Source organism: Lepisma saccharinum, chromosome 18 (assembly GCF_977018435.1).
Source record: "Lepisma saccharinum chromosome 18, izLepSacc3.1, whole genome shotgun sequence".
Classification (NCBI taxonomy): domain Eukaryota; kingdom Metazoa; phylum Arthropoda; class Insecta; order Zygentoma; family Lepismatidae; genus Lepisma; species Lepisma saccharinum.
Window position 1 is genome coordinate 26,684,198 of NC_139246.1, and position 15,276 is coordinate 26,699,473.

Consider the following 15,276-nt stretch of genomic DNA (forward strand, 5'->3'; position numbering starts at 1 on the left):
TGAAGTTTATTTTGCTGTGGGCCGGGTACACGTTAAGAACCCGTACAGTGGGATCCACTAGTATTGCTCGGCAAATTGTTCATGACTATTTTCATTAATGTTCCTGTTACATAAAATGTATTTTTAAGAGATGAATTTTTATGTATGCTGGAGCAGAAGTTGTAAACAGCTTGTTTTGAGTTTTCTTTTAATTCTTGAAGCTCTTATTGAGTCAAATAAAGTGCGCGAACATGGTGATGAACAATTTGCATGGTAATACTCATGCAGCCCACTGTACCTAGACAAACCAATTTTAACTTTTCTGCGTAACAACTGCCAGCAGGCAGCAGGACTTGTGTACATCAATGGTGATAAAGAAAGAATAATTGTGTGTTGTTGTTAATGGTAAAGGTTGTAGAGATTCGTGGTTTCATCATGATTTATGAATGCAGTGTTTAGTTCAGTAAAATTAGAGTTCAACCTGGACGCTCAAAAAACTGAAGCTTGCTGGAATACGTAGTACAGTGGGATCCATGATTATTACCTTGCAAATTGTCCATCATGTTCGTACACTTTATTTGACCAAATAAGAACTTCAGGCATTAAAAGAAAAATCAAAACAAGCTGTTGACAACTTCTGCACCAGCATACACAAATATCCATCGCTTAAAACACATAGAATGTAATAGAAAAATTAATGAAAATAGTCATGGACAATTTGCACGGTAATACTCATGGATCCCACTGTACTACTTGTGTTATTTGTCATACAAAGTCCCAAAGAATCCCGTTGCGGGTTTCGGAGAAATTACGTCTTAAATATGGCCATCAAGATGGCTGCCGTCAGAATTTGTAGTGTAATCTTTACACGCGCATAACTTTTCACAGAATAGAGATAGAAATTTCGTTAATAATAATTTATAGAATTAGTATATTATCTGTACTCGATAGTTTTTTCTCTGAAATATAATAACAAATACGTGGGAAAATTCGATTTTTTTCATTACCTGTTTTATTGTTTTAGTGTAAAATTACTTGATAAAGTATTATGGAATATTTTAACTTTATAATTATAGAGCGTTTTAAGAACGTTACAACTGTGCCTAGATAGATTTTTCTCTACGTTTAAACATAAGGGAGTTATTTGATTAATGCAGTGGTTGTTGGCTAAACTGACGTTCACCCCTGAATGTAAAACGCCCCAAACCACAACTGTTCCAAGATTTCATTTGTCTGGAATGACGTCACCAAAGTGGCGGTCATGACGAAAATTTGTATTCTGAGCCCTTTTTTCTTCTTTACAGCTATTTATCATTCATGGCATCTTGTTTTCATGCAAGTTGTGGTTTAAAACTCTACTGGACGTAAATATAAGATCCACTTTATCATATAACATTAAATATAGTGGTCAATTTGGCCGCCAAAAGTCTAACAATAAGCATTTCACCTGTACGAATTTGAATTTGAAATTTTGGGTGCGTTAGCACTTAGGCTATTTTGCCCCCGTCACGTTATACGGGGTCCAGCTCCAGACCATAACATATAACATAACTATAATGTCGCATGACTAAAACTTTAAAATATTCTGACTTAGGTTAAAAGCTGAGGCTGTAAAGGGGCACTCAGCACACACACAAGGACAAAAAAAACAGGACAACACACAGCATTATACTGGACATAGGGCCAGTCGCCAGAGCCTCGTTAGTCTGCAAGAAGCATTCCAGGGTATACCACGTGGAAGTGAGGTTGGGTCACCCCTTATAGTCCATTTCACCTGTATGATCAGGTTTGGAACCACTCCCTGTGTTTTGGAACTTCCTGAATTCAACAGTGACACCACGATTAATGCCATACTAACTAAGTCCAAGAAATAAGAATCGTTGTATTTTGACAATCTCTATATGTACAGGGTGATTCGAAAGTCCGACATCATAGAACTACTCCATTATTAGAGCAGATAGCGAAAAATGGGAAGAGGTGAAAGTTATTGGAAACGTGCGGATTTCAATCAAATCGACTCCAGTTACAACGCCGGAACCATTTGTCTCTTTTTCGTCTCTTCCCAATCATTCAAAATCGCCGCACTTTCGAAACGATCTATGAATTTAGTAACATCCTCCCCCGAGGCACCCTGAAACTGAATGCTCTCGAAAAGGAGGGGATGAACAAAAGGTAGTTGAGCCATGGTGGGTGAGTCGATAAGAACTGTGGGGCGATTATCAATTTGAATATTAGCCTGCGCGCGTGCGCGACTTCTAGTTAATGGAGGACTTCTAATGGGGGTGGATGAGGCACAAGGGAGGCCCTCCACATCAAAAGACGGACCAACAGCATTATTGGCTAGAATGATGAGCCTAGCTAAGGTGGTATCAAGCTCGTCCTCTAAGTCAAGAAATGACATAAGGCATTTCTAACAATGGTAACGTACCTTACTTAGAAGAAAAAAAAAACAGTTAGTAAAAAAAATCCGCGGAGAAACAATTCTAGCTTGGCATTAATGAATTTCAATTTTTATTTATTTCAGAATGAAATAACTGAAAGTTTCACAAGCCCAACGCAATTTCGATGTCTGTTTAAGAAAACTAAACTAGGACGATTCTCATTTTTTTAAAAAATGAAAAGGCCCGCATCAATCCACCACGTAGCGTTCCAACATGAACGCGGGGTTCTTAAATAGGGATGTAACTTGCTCCTCCCGACTAATACTGTTGATGGTAGAGACAGCCCTGAACGGGCAGGTACAAATATCTAACTTATCATTAAAATAGACTCATGATTCGTTTTAGACTGAAGTGAGCAATGCGAATGGCAGAATGGGTGTAGACTAGCTTACCCTGTTCGGTTTAGAAATAAGACCAGTAGCTCCTGCTTCTCCGATGATTCCAGATTAAAAGACCTCGTGTCGCTCTCATGCTCACCTATTTAAACCCTCGCTTGGCCTCTCGTCACCTCTCTCCAAAGGCCAGTGTTCTTACCATTTCCTGTAAAAGGCTTATCCTACACATTTCTGAGCAGAAGCTGGCAAGGTCTGCCTGGGTCAATATTTCTGAAACCGAACGGATATGCTACGTTCAAACCAGAGTACACCGTTGAGGTTTTACGCTGCTACACACAGCTACAAAACATGGAATTAAAGGTAATGTTTTCTGAAATGTAGGTTGTGTGCTCTCCAGGGTTCTCTAAGATAGACTAACATTTCTTCCAATCACAGGTTAATGTAATGAGATATTTTCTTAAATATCATTTCAGCAGTTGTGACTGTACTCTTCAGTACATTCCTTACACATTTACATGAACAGCATCGTTTTTTGGAACCACATTCGATCAGCAGTTCACAGTTCTTAGACGGAACGGTTGACCACTGCCAGATTTTACACAAAACCAGGTGCCTAGTTGGGAGAGGAGGGGGGAGGTTGCATGCAATTAGAAATGACGAATTACAATAAAGCGTGCAGGTTCTAAATTTAGTATGCAACGAAAGCCAGCTTCCATGCCTTAGGCGATTCCAGGATAATCCTTTCACCTGAGTATCCAGGGAAGACATAATTGGAAACAATTACCAACTGGCACTTCCCTTACGTTACAAATTTTCAAGTTAACAATTCAAGTGTCATAAAATAACAAAAAGTGACTCTATAACAATTACATCTACGTACTTTCTTTTAAAAGCAGCTAGTTATAGTTAGAGTTCCTGAAAAAATCAAGTGTTACTTGTACTTCCAAACATTGCGTATGTTATCAACTCTAAAATACTGTAAAACTGTTTATACAGGGTGTCGTAAAAGTTCCCGTGCCCATAGATTATATTACATAGTACATATTACTCCTATATGGGCGGAGTTTGAGCTCTTGCTTTGGGAGGGGCCAGACTCTGGGAGAAGCATATGATGTACCTGAGTGTTATTGAATATCCCCTAGTTTATAAGGGGTCCGGAGACCTTCCCCCGGAAATTAAAAAAAAAACATCTTAAAAAACACTGAGTTTTAGGCCTTTTAGATTTGAAAATGTTAAATATCCTCGCTTAAGTAAACAAATATTAATTAGTATATTTATTGGTTGTCAGTTTTAAGAGAAGCAAAACAGTACGATTATTGCATTTTGAATTTCATTATTTTTTATTGATGCAATACTCGTATTACTTTAAAAAACTTACGGTACAATAGTAAGCTTCAGATCTTTTAGAAAAATTAAATTGAAAAGTTCTTTTAATGCCTCAGCAGTAACTGTTGACTCAACACAAAGTCATTTTACGTTTTTCTTTCTTCAAACTGTACACATCAATCAAATCGTCTAAGACCCGCTATGCCATTATGCCAAACGTTAAGATTTGCGGTATGGCTTCATAACAAAAATGTAGTAACTGAACTTAATCATGTGTTATTATTTTAGTCTTCTTTACGTTGGGGGGCAGGCCCCCCTGGCCCCTCCAGAACTCCTCATTTATTATAACATAGTGTGTGTATATATATTTATTTACATTATAACATACTTGCGGACTTAACATTACCTTACAGTACCCCGAACGTTGTCGTTCGAGCACCCACACCCGCTCACATCAGCAATGGTGCAACAAATGATATATGAATTCGAGAATTCGAGTGAGCGTTCACAGCAGGGTTGTCAACAACGAAAACGAAATCATTCCCAAGAAACCTGCCCATTTTCAACACGGTCGAAACAGGATACATGCAAGGAGGAGTACGGGAACTTCTTGAACATACTGTATCTTGTGTATCACTACTCCTCGTACTTGATATAGGCAGAAGGACGTGTCGATATGATTGACTTCTCTTTGTTTTTCCAGAGGGTTGTGGAGTGACAGGCCCGAGCTCTCGAATAGCTGGCGGCACCATTGCAGAGAGGAACGAATTCCCATGGCAAGCAGTCGTCATGGACAGCTTTCTCGTTGAATATAGCGGCGTGCTGATTTCAGATAGACACGTGATCACGTCTGGATATGCAGGAGCGTGAGTTAATTTTTTAACATGTTCTTAAAATATAATTTTTATTCCTGTATTGCAAGAAAAATGTGTTAAAGCGGCACAACAGTGGTCCTAGGAGGTCGAAAGAACAGTTTGACCAACGTTTAATCTCAATGGTGTTCAAGTCAGTGGCGTGTCAAGTAACATGAGCCTGTGGGGCTCGAGACCTCCCAATAGTGTTAGAAATATAGCCCCTCCCCCTAGGAAAATAAAATGTTTCATTATTATATAGTACTTAAAGAATACATAAAATACATAAAAATTACATTTGAGAGAAAATACTTGTCTCTCTTGCATGATTTCTTTAAACTGTAGATCCAGTCCTGCTTAGCCTATCTGTGCATACAGGGGGCGTGCATTGCGAATATCTGTGAATATGCCAAGATCTATGGCCAGTAGTAGTTCAGCATCAGTCGTTCTACTGCTCTCTAACTATATGAGAAAATCTCTCTAGCCCTGTCGCCGAATGTTCAACCCTAAGAGCTGTTGCACACGTGCCGATCCTAAATGGTGATTTAAATCAATCTTATTTAAAGCAATCCAGCTTGCAGAGAAGTAAACAAATTACTGTGTACTGTAGTTCGCGATTTTGCCGCAGATTTTCTCTTGATGGTACGACTGCACAGGAGAAGGTTTGCGTGCTACAACTCGTGACCTTGAGGTGTAAAATAGTTTTCTGCTTCTCACCCTTTTATACCGTATCATTCCAAAGAATGATGGGGATCAAAACCAGTCACTCCCACAATAAACCAATGGGTGACGTAGACTACACTGTGCGACAATGAAAATTGCCGCAGAACAAAGACATGTGATTCCTATGGAGTTCAGTGCCCTGATGGCGATAGTGAAAACAGATTTTCGCTATCACCTAAACTTTTCTCTGAAAACGCAATTTTATCAGCGCACGACTGCATGTTATTGTTGTCGCGGCACTTATCAGCACAGCCTGTTACTAGGGCTCGGCAGTGCATAGGGGAGGGGGTGGAGAGAGAAGGGATAGATAGCCACTTGGTTGAGGAATAGTGGAGTTGCAGTTATTTGCATCAGTCAGTTGCTAGTGGGATCACGTAGTGTCTGTTCCTGCAGTGTGTGTCATGCAAAACTCCTAACGTGAAGAATACTGTTTGTGCGTGTTTCTTGTGTTCAGCTATGGCTAGGAAGTGTGTTAATTTACCAAACGTTTTCTGTTATGTGTGTGGTGAGTTTACGACAAAGTACCAAAGACAACCCATTTTCCCGCTTGTCAAAAAGGCGTACGAGTTGTATTTTGAATCAATGGTAGATGAGGGTAAGTGTTGGGCACCACAGAACTGTTGCTCACGTTACTCTTGCTATTTAAGAGGCTGGTTGGATGGAACCCACCCATCTATGCCATTTGCCGTACCACAGTTGTGGAGGGCACCTAGAGACCACATAACAGATTACTTTTGTTTAATGAAACTAACTGGAATCTCAAGTAAATCAAAACACACAGTTTCATATCCAAATTTGGAATCTGCAGTGCGCCAGTTCCGCATTTCGATTCTCTCTCAGTTCCAAAACCACCAACGGAATGGACACTGGAAGATGAAACAGACGGTGGTGGTGACCAACCAATAGATCACGAAGATCTTGATTACACACCATCTACATCACAGCCCCAAACCACAGCCATTGCCACAGGCAGAATTGGCATGAACCCGTTGTTGACAAAGACAGTGTGCTGTTACCACCGCTCCATCTGAAATTGGGCTTCATGAAGAATTTTGTGAAAGCAATGGACAAAGATGACAGGGTTTTAAATTTTTACTGTCCAAATTTCCTGCGATTAGTACTGCAAAAATTAAAGAAGGTATTTTCATTGGTCCTCAGATTCGTGACTTGATGAATGACATAACCTTTGAAGAGTTGCTGACAGATACTGAGAAGGCAGCTTGGCTTGCCTTCAAAGATGTATGCAACAATTTCTTGGGTAACGTCAAGTCTGACAATTACAGGGAACTGACGGAACATATGCTGGGCTGTTACAAGGCTATGGAGTGCAACATGTCTTTCAAATATATTTCCTACTTTCTCATTTGGATTTTTTCCCGCCTAATCTCGGAGATGTGAGTGACGAACATGGTGAGCGATTTCACCAAGATATCGCTGCCATGGAAAGACGATATAAGGGAAGATGGTCACCAAACCTTTTGGCAGGTTACTGCTGGACACTCCTACAAGAAGTTTCACCATCCACCCACAAACGGAAAGTTTCCAGGACATGTTTCTAACTTATAAATACATTTCAAGTTTTTTGCAGATTTCTCGTACCTTTTCCATGTTTTGTAATACAAACAATTAATTCTGTTCCATGATCTAAATTTTATCCAGCTACAGGTTCCTCCTGTACTGTAATGGAGTCGTTTCCAAGTGTTGCGAAAGTTGCAACTTTGTTTTTCGCGAATTACAATATATTACTTACTATATGAAATATAGGCTAAGTGGTACATGTAGCATATCTTTTCCAGAAAAATTGGTACGTGATGGAACATTTCTGATTTCATTTTCGTAATCAGTATTAGTAAAGAACACCTTGTTTCACCTCGCGGCAAGACACAAAGTTCAAATTTGTTGCATTGTGTTATTCATCATTCATCCTCAATGATGAGAGCACTCGTCATTGACATGACAAGTCAAATGCTTGGCAGTGCGAAAGGCACAACTAAAACTAAACAGCTTAACAACTAGAAAAGACAATGGTCACTCATTGGGTTTTATGAAACTTCGAACCTGAATCATGGCTGGGTTAGGATAATTACCTGTCTATCTGAAGAGTGATGGTTAATACAAAGTAACGTTGAATAAAATAAAACTAAGACCTCTCTAGTCTTCGTTGCTCGTTGACCAGGACTCACTTTCCCTCAAGTCCTTTCTCCAAGCTCCTCTCTCTCCTCAATCCAAATCAAAAGTCAGTCCCTTCTCAGTCTGTCTCACCTCTATATCACCCAGGCCATGGAGACCTTCCTCCATGCCGAATCGTGATTTTTACTACCTCTATTGCAAACAGCTGACTCCATAAACCTGATGGAACTTCCTATATCCTGAATACATCAGGAAGTTTGCATAGCACAACACTGTGCATTATTCACATACCACAGAGGTTGAGACAACTGGAGTAAAGAAGTGAATGCCTGGTCAACATGAAGCATCCAGAGAGAGTTGAAATAAAATATAATGTTATAGATTAATACGATACTAAATTTATTCGCAAGTTATTCGGAACAAACAAGTTTACGAAAGAGATATTTGTAAACAAAATGAAAGTCCCTTCTTTTAACACACATAAGCCAGTTGAGACTGGATCTGCAGTTTTACGTGGAATATCAGGTATAAACCTACAAACAGGATTTGGCTCTCAATGAAAACAAATTGGTTATGTTTCAGGTCTGATTTCTGGATTGTTCTGGTTGGAGGGTATGATCTGAGTACCACGGAAGGAAGTGATTTCATTGTCAACTCCACTCAAGGCGTCGTGCATCCCAACTACAATGGATTTGAGTATGATGTGACTATCATTACACTTCCTGTACCAGTTCCACTATCAGGCAAGTAAAATAGTATACTGAATATTATTCATGTTATATTTTTACCATTTTTAATGTAGCTCCTCTGACTCAGTAAAAGAAAAAGTAGGGTTTCTAATGTTGAAATACTGGAAGAATCATATTGAATACTACATACTTCCTTTCTTGCATGGGCGTCGGGATCGGGGGGTCAAACTGGTCCATCGACCCCCACCCCTTAAAATTGGCATCTATCATTTCAAGTTACAAATAAGCAGAAACCTTGTTATTTTTATTGTTAATAACATAAATAAATTTCTACTATTTAATTCAAAGAATAATTGGTTTCGCAGTGTCCAAAATTTAATAAAATATCTTTTTGTGTGACATAAACATGCAACATAAGCTTTATCAGTAACTTGTTGCCTTAACTTTTACAATTGTCTTGTTGAAGGAAATGTGTGTTAATAACAAAATATAATAACTATGAATTTAAGTGCACTAACAGTAAGAAATGTACAAAAATTATGGAAAACGGTTTTTGCCGGATATTCCAATTTACATAAAAAATAATAAAAGAAATATGGAACAAAATTGGTTTATTCTTATTAGCTTTAGTTGTTATTGTATAACAACAACTAAACCGGTAATAATTATTATTGTTGTTATTCTATCTACTAGTCAAGTTTTGTCAAGACAATGACCCTCCTACATTTTTTTGGTGACGTCTATGCTTTCTTGTACACTCGCCTCAATTTGTACTCCAGCAGTTTGAATCTTTATACAGCATATTTGCAGAAGATGCAATTCAAAATACAAGTGTATCAATATACGCTGTATAAAATACAACTTATTACTAACTTCGTTTACCCTGTACATGTATATATAGGTCATATTTTTATATTATTTTTATTTATTTACTTATAAGTTCCATATACATTACTGAGATAATTTTATACTCAAACTATAACAAGCTTAGAAAAAGGCTGAACAGAAATAATTAGTATACATATCCGTTGTTAGTGACAATCGGAAGGCAAGGACATGTCAATATTTCGGGCCCTACTACTTTTACCTTTGTAACCAAGCTTCACTACTATAGGAAAACAAAAGTTTAATAGTGCATAGTGGATATTAGGGAAGTATGCTTGGTTTCACATACATAGAACATCAATACAACATCAATATCAGCATCGTATTTTTTTTAAACCAGTGCATACTACAGTAAGGCCTCGTTAATCCGGACTCCGATAAGCCGGACTTTGCTTAATCCGGACAGGCAAAAGGAAAAAAAGAAGAAGAAAAAAGAAAAAGCAGAATTCAAGGTTTTAAATGTGGCTAGAAGTCAACAGGAGAACTTTCCAAAGAATTGGCAGTCAACCACTGATGAAATTCTGTTTCCCGCAGACTGTGTACTGTACTGTATAGTGTATTTAGACCTATGCCCTTTAAATACACCATACCAAACGTGTTTTGTTGCTATAAACAGAGTTCTAATGCACTTTCTACTGTTCTTTTAGGTTATTTCAAATAATCCGGATTTTCGTTAAACAAGGTCAACTTATCCCCTCCAACTAGTCCGGAATAAGGAGGTTTTACTGTATATAAAATACAATTAAAACTCATTATGTCCTAAAGAAAATATATTACTCTGTAATATATTACCTCTTCTGTAAGAGGTCCTCCCCGATGGAGTGGAGTTAATGTCGTCGATTTGTAATTCAAGGGGTCCAAGTTCGATACCCGGTGGAGACATATGCCCAGTGGTTCGGATCCCACTTAAACTGTAGGTCCAATTCTATGTAGCAGTTTTATGCATAAAGTAGATTCAAAACAAGAATTCATTCAAGCTCTGTAAGTGTAATCCATAAAAATAAATTATTATTTACGAAAACTTCGGTTGGGCATCTGACTGCCACACGGGAGACACGGGTTCGATTCCAGCGGTGGATATTTCAGGATGGAATTTTTCCAGCAATGTACAGATTGCTCTAGGGTTCACCCAGCCTAGAAAAAAGGCTACCTAGGGGCAGGGTTGTTAAAGGTCCAGGAATCCATAATAGTAATAATATAAAACTTCGAAATCCTACAAAAGAGAATCTGCTGTAGAATAATAACCTTTCACTGAAATTGTGCAAACGCTTTTCCGTTCACCGTAAATATTCTCTATTTTACAGAATCTATCAGACCAATCTGCCTACCATCGTATTCTGATGCTGAACAGAATTTTACAGGAGAAAGTGTAGTTATTACAGGATGGGGAGAGACGGAAAGTAAGTAGCATTGTAAACAATTTTTCCTGTTTGTTTTTCTCGGCGGGCCTTCTAGCCAGTTGCTCTGTCCCGAATCTGAAATTTGCAGCAGTGATAATTTCAATATAATGCGAGATATTTCTAATCGTGGGATCACACTGGGGCAGAAGCGTTATTGAGAAAAGTATATGTTATCCTGTGCAAGCTCGCACATTGAGACAGAAGCTGTACAGTGGGATGTATACGTATTGCCAAGCAAAGTCCATCACTATGTATAATCTCTTTTGTTTTACGCAATGAGAGCTTCAGGAATTCAAACATAACACCGAACAAGATGTCTCTATAACCAGGGGGTGCTCGTTCGGCGGCGCAGATCGTATGCGCAGTTGTCCGTGGATGCATGACGTCATCATCGAAACACTCGGCACGGAAAAGGCTGGTTCCTTATGCAAATATTGAGAAATTTGACAACGATTATCTTCTAAAATATAGTAGCAGGAGAAAAGTTACAACTTTTACTGTTAAGATTCATCCTTTCTAATCAATTTATCACAAAGTTAATTCAAATATGTAAAATGGTTTTCAAGAAATCGTGTTACGAAGGAACCCCTGTTTTGTTCTCTCCAGGCTTCCAATGTAAGGGAGTTTTAACTTAAGCGCGTTGGATTTCTTTTTGCTCTATGTTTTGAAATAAGATTATTTTGTTCTTGTCAACTCAAATCATGCCTAAATGCTATGGAAAGCTGTGAAAACTATTTTCAGAAAACTAACGGAAGAAATCTAAAATATCACAGCTTGATTGATATAAAAAATGCGGGATTGCTCATTTTTGTGAAAAAGGCATTGTGCGAGATCTAAAAGCAGAACTTTTTAATACTGTATGTAAATGTAAGGGTGTAATAAACGTGACTGCTTCCCAGGCGCGTATCCAAGGGGGGCTTAGGGGGCTCAACCCCCCGAAAGTTTTCGGTTTACACTAGATAAAATGCGATTTTTTGTTTCTTGTGGTATCAAATAAAATAATGTGACGTTAATTTAAGGAGAGAAATAACTATCGAGGCAAGACCGAGAATATTCTATAACCCTGTTATTGGTAACAGCTTGTATCCAAGGTGGGAATCAGGGGGCTCAAGCCCCCCTTCAGAAAATTTTCAGATTACGGTAGATAAAATTAGGTTTCTTGCTTCTTGAATAATAAGGTGATAATTTGAGAGAGATAATTATCTAGGCAAGACGGAGAATGTTCTATAAGCCTGTTATTGTTAATAGCGCGTATCCAAGGTAGGGATCAGGTGGCTTGAGGCTCCCCCCCCCCCCGCTCCCCAAGGAAATTTTTCAGTTTGCACTGATTAAATTAGGTTTTTGACTTCTTGAATAATGTGACGATAATTTAAGAAGAGGAATAATTATCGAGACAAGACGGAGAATGTTCTATAACCCTATTATTGTTAATGGTACGTATGCAAGGTGGGGATCAGGGGTTCGAGCCCTCCCCCCGCCTTTAGGAAATTGTTTTGTTTACACTAGCTAAAATTACGTAGGTGTTTGGCTTCTTGAATAATGTGATAATAATTTGAGATATATAATTATCGACGCGAGACGGAGAATGTTCTATGACCCTGTTATTGTTAATAATGCGTATCCAAGGTGGGCATCAGGTGTCTCGAGCCCCCTCCACCAGGATATTTTTCAGTTTACACGAGATAAAATTAGGTTTTTGTCTTCTTCAATAATGTGACGATAATTTAAGGAGATAAATAATTATCGAGGCAAGACAGAAAATGTTCTATAACCCTGGTATTGTTTATAGCGCGTATCCAAGGTGGGGATCGTAACTCGTGCCCCCACCCCCACTAGGAAATTTTTCAGTTTACACTAGATAAAATTAGGTTTTTGTCTTCTTGAATAATGTGACGATAATTTTAGGAGAGAAATACTTATTAAGGCAAGACGGAGAATGTTCTATAACCCTGCTGTTGATAATATTGCACGTAAACTTTTCTCCCGCTTTCGGTGTTGTCGTAGCGAACTTGAACACTATGTAGAGACTTGTCAGCATTCGGAAGCTGCACAACAAAGGTAGCGCCACAGGTAGGGCGATTCGGATTCATTGTCATTTTTTATCTCTGGAAAGCGCGAGAGGGAACGTTCTTGAAAAAGAAAAGTAGTCGAACTACTGGCAATATTTACGAATCGTTTTATCTGCGGAACGTTCTAGAATATAATAAGGATATTAATACGCGGCTTTAATTTCCCGGTTGATCTGTACAACAGAATAGGTGGAGACTTCAGAGGTAAGTATGACAATTCATACAGTCGATTAGTGATCAGTCAGTGTCCATTGGTTGCTTTATAAGTTCTAGTGATTCGAAAATGAAATGGACTAAATACCGTAAAGTAACGAAGTCTCCCACTAGTTCCAGTTCGGTCCCAAAGCTAAAGACATTGACGACAGCGGAACTTCGAGTAGTGCTACGAGTAGTTCGGGTCGAAAGACGAAGAGATCGAAGGTCTCTCTCTCTCTCTCTCTCTCTAAAGTGAATATTTCGGCAGTATCGGGCTGGGCATTTGAGCGATTTATTAAAAAAGAAATAAGCTGCACAGATCAACTGAAAATCAAAGTTTTGAGTGATGATTTGGTTGTGCCCAGACCAAATTTTGTGTATGCAGTCCGAGAATTTCATGGCATAAAAAATACTTTTGTTTAAGGTTACTGGGTTCGACACACACTCAACAGACAATTTTGAACACTTGCGAGTGCTTAGGCATGAATATGAACAATTTGGTGGGTTTCGGATTTTATAAGAGCTGCAAACATGGGAGGACAAGACACATTAGTGGTGTTCAGGCTCGAATGAGAGAGAAATATTCGTGAACTGTCTGCGTCCAGTTCCCAGCACACCGTTTGAATCTCGCGTTGTCGAGTGGATTGTGCATTCCGTGCATGTGTAGCACCTTCGTAAAAACACTTCTGGTACATAGATGTTTTGATGCCTGATGAGAACAAATGGACAAACACACATACTGAGATGGTTTCGGCACACAATGTTAATACATGGAAACAGAGGAGTTGAGTGGTAGAAAATGCCCCAATTTCACGCTCTGATTAAAATGACAGCCTTAAACAGTGGCGACGGTTTAGGAGATAGTTGCTCCCCATTTTTTTCCTCCACACTATCACACAATGGCCTCTTAATGCTTGCCCTCTTGCCCCCCCCCCCTACATTTTGGAACCCAATTGCCACCACTGACCTTAACCATACAATTGTGATCCTCCTTTAAAAAATGGTGTTCATTCTCGATATTTCAGATATATTAATAATTTTCATCACAACGTCTTGTAATAATTATTTGTTACTTCAATAACCACCTCGCAAATGTTTCTCGCATATTAAAACATAGATGCCATTTTCTGTTTATTTCCTTCTAATGCTGACCTCCGTGGCGAAGTGGTTAGCACAACGCTTTACGATGCCAAGGGCCCCCAGGTTCGAATCCCCGCCCGGGCATGGGTCTACTTTCCTTTCTTCAATTTCATCATATCATCACGCATCCTCATCTTTGCGATTAGCCATATGTGACAGATAAGCGAAGTAAAATAAACTAAACCTATTAATCAATTTTTTTAAAAAAACTCTTTAATTCTTCTTTAGCATGCCACGTTTTTGTCAAAATTATATTACGATTTGTAAAATGACGAAATTCTAAAGGAGAACACGCAACTTCGTTGTATCGCATCGGTCAGAAAGTTTCAGGAATATGTATTTTCAAAATACATTTTTTCACATGTACTTTGCCCCCTTTTAAAAGTAGCGCGTTTTCAATTATGTTACTAATCATTAAAAGGATGCCTCAATACCATCTTGAAGGATGACAATTATTATTTTCCTCCTCCTAAAAGTAATAATATACTTTCGCTCTCTGAATCTCCCATATAAATGCTAGTGGCCGTCTGCTTCAGCCGAGCTCACTGCTTCTCCGGTGAGGTCACGCGTTCGTGCAAGATCGGCAATCTTCGGATGGCTTTACCTAATCTCTATATACCTTGTCTATAACGTCTCAACCTTTAAAAGTCAGTATGGGCTAAATGGAGCGCGGCGTTGCCAGATCAACAAACGGAGGAGCATCGAGTCGCTGTTAATCGCTAATGATTGTGACAAGTTTACTTCCTTAAATATTGTAAATCTTCAAAATATATGTATTTGATGCATTTTGGAAAAAAGAAAGCGATCGTTATCTCAAGATTTGCATGTAAATCTTTATATTTCGACGTAACTATTTACTATTTTACATTTGCATTATATGTGTAATACACGCAACTATTGTTACTTCTTTCGTTGAATGTTGTATCTTTTCCATAAACAGAATTAAATAAATACAAAAACAAACATTAAGATATATTTTTTCCGGGAAATAAAGCACACTGCACTTCCTACGAACCGGGGCAAATGCCTGCAATTGAATTGTAACCTTAGTGGCTTGCAATGAATATGATACGCGAGACAGTCCGCATAAACAAACTACGATTGCGGAATAAA

General features: G+C 38.6%; 1 protein-coding gene across 3 annotated transcripts in view; it reads left to right on the forward strand.

The window, feature by feature from the left end:
• The window catches only part of LOC146001925 (brachyurin-like), a 74,446-nt gene that overhangs the window by 55,170 nt on the left and 4,000 nt on the right, over positions 1 to 15,276 (forward strand). For all 3 annotated transcript variants that reach the window (XM_083139642.1, XM_083139644.1, XM_083139643.1), the window contains 3 exons: positions 4,785 to 4,947; positions 8,368 to 8,528; positions 10,664 to 10,759. In XM_083139642.1, coding sequence (XP_082995768.1) covers positions 4,785 to 4,947; positions 8,368 to 8,528; positions 10,664 to 10,759 — 420 coding nt within the window. The remainder of the gene's footprint in view (positions 1 to 4,784; positions 4,948 to 8,367; positions 8,529 to 10,663; positions 10,760 to 15,276) is intronic.